Genomic DNA, 10,748 nt, shown 5'->3' on the forward strand with positions numbered 1-10,748 from the left:
AACAGATTGAACCACATTTTCTGGATAATTGGTAAGCTGGGAAGGCAATCAGAAAAGGTGAGGGGATTCTTTGACCTTCGAGAAAAATATGTAATTGTAAGAGCATTTGATCAGCGTGGCATTATTTGCATGCAAATGGAGGCGGCACAGTAACTACATTGTGTAGAATAGAAAGTATATGACATTGGCCTACACTTGCTATCAACGTGGCTGTGATCGTTGGAGGAGCACATTTTATTTACCGCAGCTTATAAGCCTTTAAGGCAAATGAAATGCATTCAGTTGGCTAATTGAGGTTAGTCTGCGTGCTTTCTGAATGTCTCCTCGGGACAATAGGTTGAACACTTACTATGAGATTACATTCAAGTCCTGTAAGCCTCAAGATAGCTCGACAGCAAAAACAGTTTCCGCTTTTTTAACTCTTTATTTGTGCAACAATGTGACAAAACTCTACCACAAACATGGTAATCTTTCATATTGACTGTTTTCCACAGCAGGAAGGCCCCCTCGCAGCCCCGTTGTCCATTGGTCATGCCCCTTAAATAGTAACACATGCTCTTGAAAATGTATAATAAAATTCTTCTTTACATTGAATCATTATGAAAAATATATTATTGATGTACAAAAATCTTGCATATTACACAATGGTACAATGAACAGTCTTATATGAGCCAAAAGGACACAACATACTACAAAACACAGCAACAACCCAACATAGAGTCAATTAAGATCAAAGAACTGTACAGTAGAAAGACAAATTCCCTTTTTTTCCGGAGCTTTAAGAGTTTGTGTACTCCGGGATGGAGATCTCATCCGTTTCCTGTATTCGGGCCGGTGTGGGGGGACCGACAAGAATGTAATCAAACTCCTGGTGTTGGACTTTTTCATACACGCTTTGCAGGCCGTTGGTTTTAGGCAAGTGGGCTGGGTAGTAGTTTTCCCTCCTGGTGTCCCGGGGAAGTGAAGCTGTCTTGGAGAAAGTAGACAGATGCGGTCCACAGGCCATGCTCGTGTTGGGCCGCGTCGCTGAGGGGCTCCAGCACCGGTCCGAGTGTCCCAGCACCTTGCACTCGCTCGTGCAAGCCCAGAGACCTGTGTGGGGGGAAAAACAGTAGAGCTGTCAGGGCCGAGAACCGACACATTTGATGGATCACCTGGTTGAGGTAAAAAAAAAAAAGTGATAGTAGTAGTCAGGCGATTAATCGATCGAGAGAAAATGAATTGCCGGCTAATGCTGGTCACGCCATCTTAAAGAGGTACTGCTGTACTGTACTATGTGGTTTCTGAGAAGATATTTGAATCGGAGGAGAAAGATCTTCATTGACTGATTTCAAAATAAACAAACTCTTCATTGATATGTGGCGGACCCTGCCACTTTTCTAGCTTCAAACATTGTTCTTGGGACCTTATTCATAACTCATAACAGCTTGTTTATTCAGTTATGGAAATATATATATATATATATTTCTGAGTTTGGATAATTACTTAATTAATATTGTAAATATTAATTAATATAGTGTATTAAATTACAATTCTGAGTTCGAATTTCTTCTCCAAAACTACATAGTGCCCCTTTAAATGTAAAGATTTTTAAAGATTTGTTGCTTTTCTTTGTCATTTTTGGTAGAAAAGTGAAGTGTTTGGGGGTTTCAGACTTGTCAGTTGGACAAAAGAAGCAATTTGAAGACATCAGTTTGGGGTTTTTGATAAGCATTTTTCAAATTCTTTGGTAAATCTTATTGACTGAATAATTAATCGATTAATCGTGAGAAGTCACTGTCAGATTAATCGACACTGAAAACATTCTTTTGCTACATTGTTGTAACTGGGTGCAATCTGTGTGGAGCATGTCTTGGATTAAAGTACAACCCACACTATAAGAAAGCGAGGATCTCATCTTCCCAAACCTTCTCATCTTCCCTCCGAATTTCTTGTGGCTTTAGTTCTGTTTTTCGCGACACTCACTGTTCGTCGGCGGCGACTCTTTCTTGTGCACGTCTCCACTTATGTCGGAGTCGCTGTCATTGAAGTCGCTGTCCCCTTTTCCGCTGTCCTTGCCACTGATGTGGGGATCTCTGGCTGAGATGGTCGTAAATGAGTTGCCCTTCCATATCGTTATGGGCCTGACCGTCTCTTTCCCGTACCCCGGCAGCGTGGAGTAACCCTGCAAAGGCACAAACACATCCCACGCAGATTTTGAGTCAGGAGGCCAAAAAAAAGACAAAAAAAAGTCAGTGTGAGGCACATTTTAAAAGAAAATAAAAATACTTGCCTTTAATTTGCCCTCCATCACTCGGCTGTTTGACTCAAAGATGCCTGCTGTCTGCCTGCCATCCTCGCAGGCTGCCTCTGTTGTGTTGCTGCTGGCCAATGGAGGCTTCTCTGCAAATGGATGGGCATCAAACGCTTTGCCTTTGTGGCTGGCAATCAATGAATCGATGTGACCACTTTCCACTTGCTCCACATTCGGCGCGTCTTCTTTCTCCTCGTAGCCCCCCTCCCTGGTCTCCTTTCTCCTGCGGTTGCAAATGGTTGTGATGAGGATGATGGCCAGCAGGAGGAGGGAGCAGCTCCCTGCCAGGACGATGATGATGGCTATGGACATGTCCCACTCAAAGAGCTCCTCGCTGCCATTTTGAGACGAGGAGGGCATGCTGGGCAGGGCTCCCTCTGTGAAGCTCAAGTGAATGACTGCCGTGGAGCTGAGCGAGGGGGACCCGTGGTCGCTGACCGCCACTGTGACTTTGACATTGTCTGCCTGGTCATACGTCAGCTGCCGGCTCACGTGCACCTTCCCTGTGTCTTTGTTGACAGAGAAGCCCAGGTGTCCCCCCTCTGTGATTTTAAAGGACAGCTGTGCGTTTACGCCCTCATCAGCATCTGTGGCTTTTATCTGGGTTACCACATAACCAGCAGGTGCGTCTTTGGGCAGGAAAACCTCAGCAGACCCCTTGAAAAGTGGTGGCTCGATGATAGAAGGCTGGTTGTCATTCTGATCAACTATTTTTAGCCTGATGACAGCTGTGCTCTGCAGCTGTGGTGACCCCCCATCACTCGCCTGGATGTGTATGTCTAGCTGTTTCATCACTTCGTAATTAAAACTTCTCAGGGCGTATATGGAGCCAGACACCGAGTTCAGAGAGACAAAGGTGTTCATGGGGGAGCCCATGATGAGGCTGTCCACCAGTCTGTACGTGATCTTGCCGTTATTGCCCAGGTCCGCGTCTGTGGCCTGGACCGTGGTGATGTAGGCCCCCGGGGCGTTGTTTTCCACCACTGAAACTTCGGTGACAGCTTTGCTGAAGTGAGGGGCGTTGTCGTTCTCGTCGCTCAGTCTGATGGTGTACTGAGTGATCTTTCTCAGCGGGGGTGACCCAAAATCCTCAGCCATGACCGTCAAGTTGTACTCGCTAATCCTCTCCCTGTCCAGATTGGCCGCTGTCACGATCATGTAGCTGTCCTCGTAAGCCTGGCGGAGTTTGAAATGGTCGTGGCCGTACAGGGTGCAGTGGACCTGGCCGTTCACACCCGAGTCTCTGTCCAGGGTGCTGATCAGCGCCACCAGACTGTCCTTGTCTGCCGCCTCGCTGATGTACGCGATGCCCGTGGTGATGGAGGTCATCGGGGTGATGCTGATTTCTGGGGCATTGTCATTAACGTCCGTGACGTGAATGATGATTTTGCACACGGAGGGACTCGGGTTGGGTCCCAGATCGGTCGCCTGCACGTCCAGCTCGTAGGTGCTTTTGTCCTCGAAGTCCACCGCGCTCCTGAGCGTCAGGCGGCCCGACCTGTTATCCACTTGGAAAAGTTCTCGGATCTCGTGAGAAACCTGTTTTCCGAAACCGTAGATGACCTCCCCGTTCAAGCCCTCATCAGCATCAACTGCGTTCAGGTCCAGGATGACAGCGCCGACCGGCGCGTCCTCCGGCAAACTGACAGAGAAACTGTTCTGGTCAAAAACCGGACTGTTGTCGTTAAAGTCGGTCACTTTTATGGTGATCTTGGTTGACCCCGATCTAAATGGATTCCCGCCGTCTGTGGCCACCAGGTCCACAGTGTATGATGACTGAGTCTCCCTGTCTAGCTCCTTCATTAGCACCAATTCCGCATATTTAACCCCATCCGCTCTCAGGAGCACATCAATGGTGAAATGACTGTTGACAGAAATCTGATAGCTCTGGATGTAGTTTGACCCGACGTCTGCGTCCGCAGCCGGGTCCAAGGGGATCCGGGAGCCCACGGCCGCGTTCTCCGAGATCTCCACTATAGATTCCCTGTTTGGAAACTCCGGAGAGTTGTCGTTGATGTCCTTTATTTCCACCTCGACGTGAATCAATTTGTAGCGATCTTTGGAGAAATTCACCACGTCAAAAGTAATGAGACACTGTGGAGTGTGTCTGCAGATTCGCTCCCTGTCAATTCGCTCCCCGACAGCGAGCTCCCCGTCGCTTTCTCTCACCCTGATGAATGAAGCGTTGAATTGTTTCATCATCCTGAAATTGGTCTTGGAGGAATGAGACAGACTCAAGGACATGTCCTTGGCAAGGTTTCCGATGACTGTACCTGGTGCGCCCTCCTCATTGGTCTGGTATCGAATAGTATTTCCCTCGGACCGAGCCGGAGAGGCAAATAAAAACTGATGGATGGAGAATATTAAAATCCACCGGTGCCAATAAGTTGTAAACTGGCCCCGTATCATCTTCGTGGTGATCTTCCCCTCGGTAAGCAGCCCCATTGCGCGCAGAACAGATGAGAGCGGTTCACCTCTGGAGTGCTGAGCTCTCCATGCAGCTCCCGCGTCTATGATCTGAACTGTGGCTGGAAGTGAAAGTTACTTGCTCCTTTGCGCGCAGCCAGTCAGATACGCTTGTTGCCTCGCCTTCAACACAGCTCAAAATTCTGCAGTGGCGGGGTTTATACGGCTCCTCATGCTAATGAGACGAAGTGTGACCAATCCCTCGCTCTAGAATTAAAAATACCCCCTTATGAAAAAAAAAGAAGAAGAAGAAGAAAAAGCTCTAAGCCTGTTTTCAGAGTGAACACTGAGGGAAGTTGCAGAAAGGAAAAAAAGAAGAAGAAAAGAATAGATATTCCATTGCTTGAAGATAGTTCCTGCTCTGTTTATCGTCTTATTGCAGCCATTAACGAGTGATGGTTTTATTTAGCAAAAAAGCCCGTTTTCTTCTCCTTTTGATGTTCGTTTTATTGTCCATGGAGCGAGTTAAGGTGCGTAAACGGGCGCGTGCGCGAGCAGCTGCGTGTGCGCGCGAGCGTGAGTGCGCACGTACTCACTCTCACAAGGCCAGCTCCATTGTCTTTTTTGGAGAGCTGAGCAGAGGTTTGGTTCAGGGGTGCATCTCATCTGGGAACATCTTTTATTATCTGGAGACGCATTCGACGAGAGAGCCTCCACAACCTCTCCATCACCTCGTGCAGTGATTTTTTTTAATATTCTGGTTATCTGAAATGTAGCTTATAAATAGATGAACAATGTTACACATCCCGATTTGTGAATTGAATGGAAGAATAGCGCGTGAATAAAAAGGGGTGCTTTCAATGGTTTACCTGAGAATATATTCTCATTTTTGAGGATAAAGGATAAGTTCTCCTAAAAATGAAAAATGGAGTCATTGTCTACTCAACCCCACTCCGATGGAAAGTCAGACGAACAAAAGACAAAGACACAAAAAGTCACAACCGAAAGAATTGACTCCAGACAACCCGTCCAGTGTAATCAAAGTCTCCTGAAGACCTGAGATCCCAAATTGAGTTTTAAAAAACATTATTTACTCAGTAGCCCAGCATTTGAACCCATGCACCCACTTCAGACTGGGTGCAGGCTAACGGTTTTAGCCCAGCAGCTTCAGTGAAGACCTTGATTTTTAAAAGGATATAAACAAAGTCTCAAATTAAGTTTTGATCTCAGGGCTACTGGAGACTTAATTACACAACAAAATAGAGCCTGTTTTATGTTTTAAAACAAGTTCCCATCTACATCAGTTGTTTAGGAGAATTCTGCAACGCCGTTTTGCTGTGAAGGTTCAGAAATGTTTTGTGGACTTCAACACCTTATCCATCATTTCCAAATCTTACATCCTTCTCCTCTCCGGGTCGTTGTCTTTGTACAAAACTGGGCTGCACACTAAAATGACAGTTTGTAGCCCCCCTCATGGTGCACACATACAGGTAATTAGATTTAGAAGAGAAAAAAAGAAGAAAATATATATACAATTATTAATATACATACATACATATATCTCCTGGGTTTAGGCTGCAACCCCCCACTCTAAAAATACTTCCTATGTCATGAATTTCCAATTGCATCTGATTTAACTAACTAATTCAGTGCATGATGAGGATGAGCCATTCACTATTGCACCTTTACATATGCAGTTTAATGAGAACTACACTACACAAGCGCCCATTATATTATTTACTTTTGTGTGCTTGTGGTTTGTGGCAGTTTGGGGCTATAAGCTCTTTAGTTCCAGCTGAGGGAAATCTCAACGCCGGAGCATACAGTGATCTTTAAGACAATAGCGTGTCTCTTGTGCACAGTGGCAGTGATTTCTTGCTTCAACATGACAGTGCCAACATTCAAAACGCTAAAAACCCATGAAGAAATGGTCTTTAAAGTGTGGTGTTGAAGAACTTGACTTTGTCTGCACAGAGCGCCATCACACATCTTTGGGTTGAATTGTATGATGACTTTGAGCCAGGTCTCTAAACATCAGTAGCCAATCTCAGTAAAGCTCCTGTGACTGAAAATGCAAATCCCCGTTTCCAGGATCCAGAAGACTGTAGATTCTTCCTAGCGGGGCAGAGGATGTTGTTGCAGAACACTGATGCTTATGGTTCAGTAATGACTTGGGGCAGATGTTTGGCTGTTCACATACTTTTGGCCATGTAGTACATATTCCAAAGTGCTATAATTGGGCATAGTGCAATGTAGTGTTGTCACAATACTGGAACATCTTGCTTGGATACAATATATTGAAAAATACCAATATTCAGTACCATTTTCAATACCACAAGGAAGAATTTATCACCACTGAGGGAAACAATGTTGAGACTTTTATTCACAGATACACATATGAAGCCTTTAACATGACATATAGACACAACTTTACTTGGGTAGCAACAGAGAACCGCAGAATGACTGAAGTAAACTTTGGATATCACACTTTTTTGAAACTGTAATGAGAGAAGAGAGCAGGATGAGGACTGATTAGTAGTTACCGAAGAACAAGTCAGGAAGGAGTCAGGAACGACTTGAGAACAGACTGAAGAATTACAGGAGATCCTACATTAATGAATCATTGGGTAATTATAACATCATTAATACCTGTGAATCGTCATAGTGACCACTTTCTTGATGTTGTCCCCAATTAACTATCATCTACTTGCTGACTGGCAGGAAGTAGTGAGGATGCATTCATTACTTATTGATTAATCATTACTTACTCTTTCTTTTTTAGCATCTTCATGTCAAGTGAGACATCATACTGAGTGCCAATAGACTCCTTAAATATTAGTTACTTAATCATTAGTCACTCTTTTTTGGTGCACCCTCAAGGAAAGTGAGTCATCATATTGATTAGTTACCCAATAGATCCATTTAATACTAGTTACTTAATCATTAGTTACTGTTCTTGTACCTTATTGTGAGTGTTACTGCAACATGTATCAGACAATAGTACAACACCACCACGATCGATAACCTCAATATTCCACCACTGCATTGATCGACAGTTCTCTGGCTCATTTGAGTCCTGTATTGGATTGCACACTAGGGCTGGGTATCACCAGGTACCCCGTGATACAATACTATCACGATATTTTGCCCACAATAACGATAATATCACGATACAGCGATTCTGCGATAATCGATATATTGCAAGAAATTTCATCCACGATACATCACGATATCTGTGTCACTGAAGAAATTCAGAATTTATTGACTGCACTGAATCCATTTCACAGGAATGACAAAACATTGTCAATCAATTTCACATGAATGACAGCCAAGTAAACAAAGAGTATATTGCACAGTGTCTCTTCTTAACACACACACTGACTACAACTATCATTAAATATCTATATGTGTGGGTTTCAGAGCTACTTAAACCATTTTTAAAATTTTATTTGGTTGTATAGCTATGTTTGAATAAAGATAAAGCTGTCCTCCGAAGAGGGGTGGTGGGGGTGGTGAGCCAAAAAAAAAAAAAAAACCTTTTATTTTTTTATATTTTTTTTAAAAAAATTTTTAATATCAATATTTGGCACCAGTGTATCGATAACGTACCTCAAGACGAAATATCGCGATATATCGTAGTATCGATATTTTGGCACACCCCTATTGCACACATGCTCCTGTTTTCTTGTACAGGTGTAGCATGTCAACACTTGTTAAACTTACTTCCCACATTCTTCGAAAGGTGATAGTGAAATGAAATCTGTGGGATCTGATTTAGTCTCCACGAACATATGTTTGCATGCCCATTCTTTCTTTTTAAATACTCTTTCCAACCTCTACTGGAGCTTATTAGATTTGATGGAGTGATTTTTTTTTCCCCCCGCACCATAATTATGTTTGTTGCACTTCTTTGTTCTGCTGCTGTGGAGACTGCACAGTACAGCAGAGAAACCCTAGAGTATAACTGTTCTACTACCCAAAATCTGGATAGAAATCACTTGTTCGGGGCCTGTGCTCACTATTCATCTCTGACTATTTACTTCTCCATCTACTGTGTTCCTAAATGAGGTGTGGAAGAGAGCTGTTTAAGTTGACAGCTTGTGTGTGTTTTGTTGGGAATGATTCATTAGTCAGCCAGAGTCCACGGCGTGCTGCTGTTGAAGCGCAAACAATAATCTGATACAATAACGCTAACAATAGCAATAATAATCTGAAACATTGTGAAAAAGCCCACAGAGGCACATTGAAAGGAGAAATGGCTGCAGTAAACAACAAAGGTAGGAGGGCAATTTTACAGTTAAAAGTTTCCAGCTAACGGAGAAAAACAACTGTGACAGATTGTATTTACTTTCTTAAAGCAGAGGTTATTACATGAGGGAGCAAACAGTGATAAGATCATGTTTTGGAATAAGATAATACATTAAAAGTGCTACAAATACAGGCAATAATTGATCATTTTCCTGTTTATTTGGGTTACACTAAGGCTGACAATGTTTCTTGAAGCACATTGTCGAAATCATCCACTTAATAGAAATATAAAAGCACGTTTCCTAAGTTTAAAATGTGTTATTTACTCACTGCACTATCAGTCTGATTAGTGTGCAGAGGTTTTTATGTTGATAAGGAAAATGAAGATCCCTTCAAGCTGAAATCCGGCAGAGATAACATTTGGGCAATGCACGGTACGTTTGTTCCGATGCAAATGCAGAAAATTCATTTTCACCTGCTTCCATCTCATCCTCAAATTAATTTCTTCCATTGCTCAAAGACACAAGCGTCCAGTGTGTAGTACCACCAGTCTGAAGGTAAAAATATTCTATTCTTCTGTCATTGGGTTTCTTAACTGTGTTTTTCTGTGATGGTCCCAATTCACACCGGGTCCACGTGGATGTCTGATGTTTTCTTTAACTTGTGCTGTCAACATGAGGCTAAATTTGGAGGTGCTCCACTGGGGATGAAATTGAGAAAAATGGCGGCGTTGGCACCGCACTCAGGGGGATTTTGTAAGAAGACTAGTTACAATAAAAGCAGCACTAATCAGTATTTTCATAGAAACAATGGATTAAAATGACCATGTGCTTGTTAGCAGTGACAAACCCACGGAGGATTACCACCTCGCTCTCCATTTCCATCAGCTTTATGGAGCGTTTTTAGCATTTTACAGCTCTGTTTTTTGTTATATGGTCCGTAGTATTGATTCACTCAGACTGCTCTCATCAGTATCATTTCGAGCAACAGCAGACAGTTATTTGAAGACATGAAGAAGAAGAAGAAGAAGAAGAAGAAGAAGAAGAAGAAGAAGAAGAAGAAGAATTAATTATATACAATCACACAATATAAAATGACAATGTAGGCAAACTAGTTCTCTAAATTTAACTCATACCGAGGGAGCAGTGGGCAGCTAACGTACAGCGCCTGGGGACCTACTCCAGATTCTACACCAGTGGCTTGGTCAAGGGAACTGTCTGGAGAATTAACCTAATGTACACATTTTGATGGTGCAGAGAAACTGGAGTCCCCAGAGGAAAGAAAGGCCCTGCCCCAACCAGGATTAAGACGGAGCTAGACACTAGCTTGTGGACATAGTTGAGCATTCAGCAGCCAAAGAGCCTGATACTATTTTTATCAGTAGTTGGAGGAGACCAAAACAGAGCAAAAAGGAGAGTGAATTCTGGACTTTTCATTCATTAGCTGGACACTAACACAACTCCGAATTAACTTAAATACTGCTCTATATCTGCAATGGTCAATCACGTGGCTCTACTTTATCTCAGAGGCCAATACATTTTACTCTTTCATCACAGGCTCCTTTTCAGATTATAATTTTTCATTTCCTTCATTCCGGGCGAAAAACCTTGTATCTCCTTAAATCTTTTATAATTTTCAGTTTGAATGTTTGTGATAAGATGAAGGATGATGTGTTCCTTTATGGCTGAATAAAGTCTCCCTCATTCATAAGCTAAATAAACTATTTAAAACCCTCTTGGATTAGCTTGAAAACGAACCGCCGTAAAGCTGAAAGCTGTTTTTTTGAGACTGTGAACATCAA

At 43.0% G+C, this 10,748-nt stretch overlaps 1 protein-coding gene across 1 annotated transcript; it reads right to left on the bottom strand.

Moving 5' to 3' along the window:
• Nucleotides 1-404: 404 nt before the first annotated feature.
• LOC115588792 (protocadherin 8) lies at nucleotides 405-5,230 on the bottom strand. Its single transcript, XM_030429581.1, has 3 exons — nucleotides 2,273-5,230; nucleotides 1,966-2,164; nucleotides 405-1,092 (listed from the first exon to the last, which is right to left on the bottom strand). Exons 1-3 carry the CDS (start codon nucleotides 4,736-4,738, stop codon nucleotides 779-781), a joined length of 2,979 nt encoding a protein of 992 aa, XP_030285441.1. The 5' UTR covers nucleotides 4,739-5,230; the 3' UTR covers nucleotides 405-778.
• Nucleotides 5,231-10,748: the final 5,518 nt, after the last annotated feature.

Source organism: Sparus aurata, chromosome 9 (genome assembly GCF_900880675.1).
Source record: "Sparus aurata chromosome 9, fSpaAur1.1, whole genome shotgun sequence".
Classification (NCBI taxonomy): Eukaryota; Metazoa; Chordata; class Actinopteri; order Spariformes; family Sparidae; genus Sparus; species Sparus aurata.

Coding starts and splice junctions, on each gene's coding strand:
- LOC115588792 (XM_030429581.1), bottom strand. CDS start 4,738: ATGGGGCTGCTTACCGAGGGGAAGATCACCACGAAGATGATACGGGGC. Junction 2,165..2,272: donor TGATGGAGGGCAAATTAAAG/GCAAGTATTTTT, acceptor GTGCCTTTGCAG/GGTTACTCCACGCTGCCGGG. Junction 1,093..1,965: donor AGAGTCGCCGCCGACGAACA/GTGAGTGTCGCG, acceptor CCCCCCACACAG/GTCTCTGGGCTTGCACGAGC.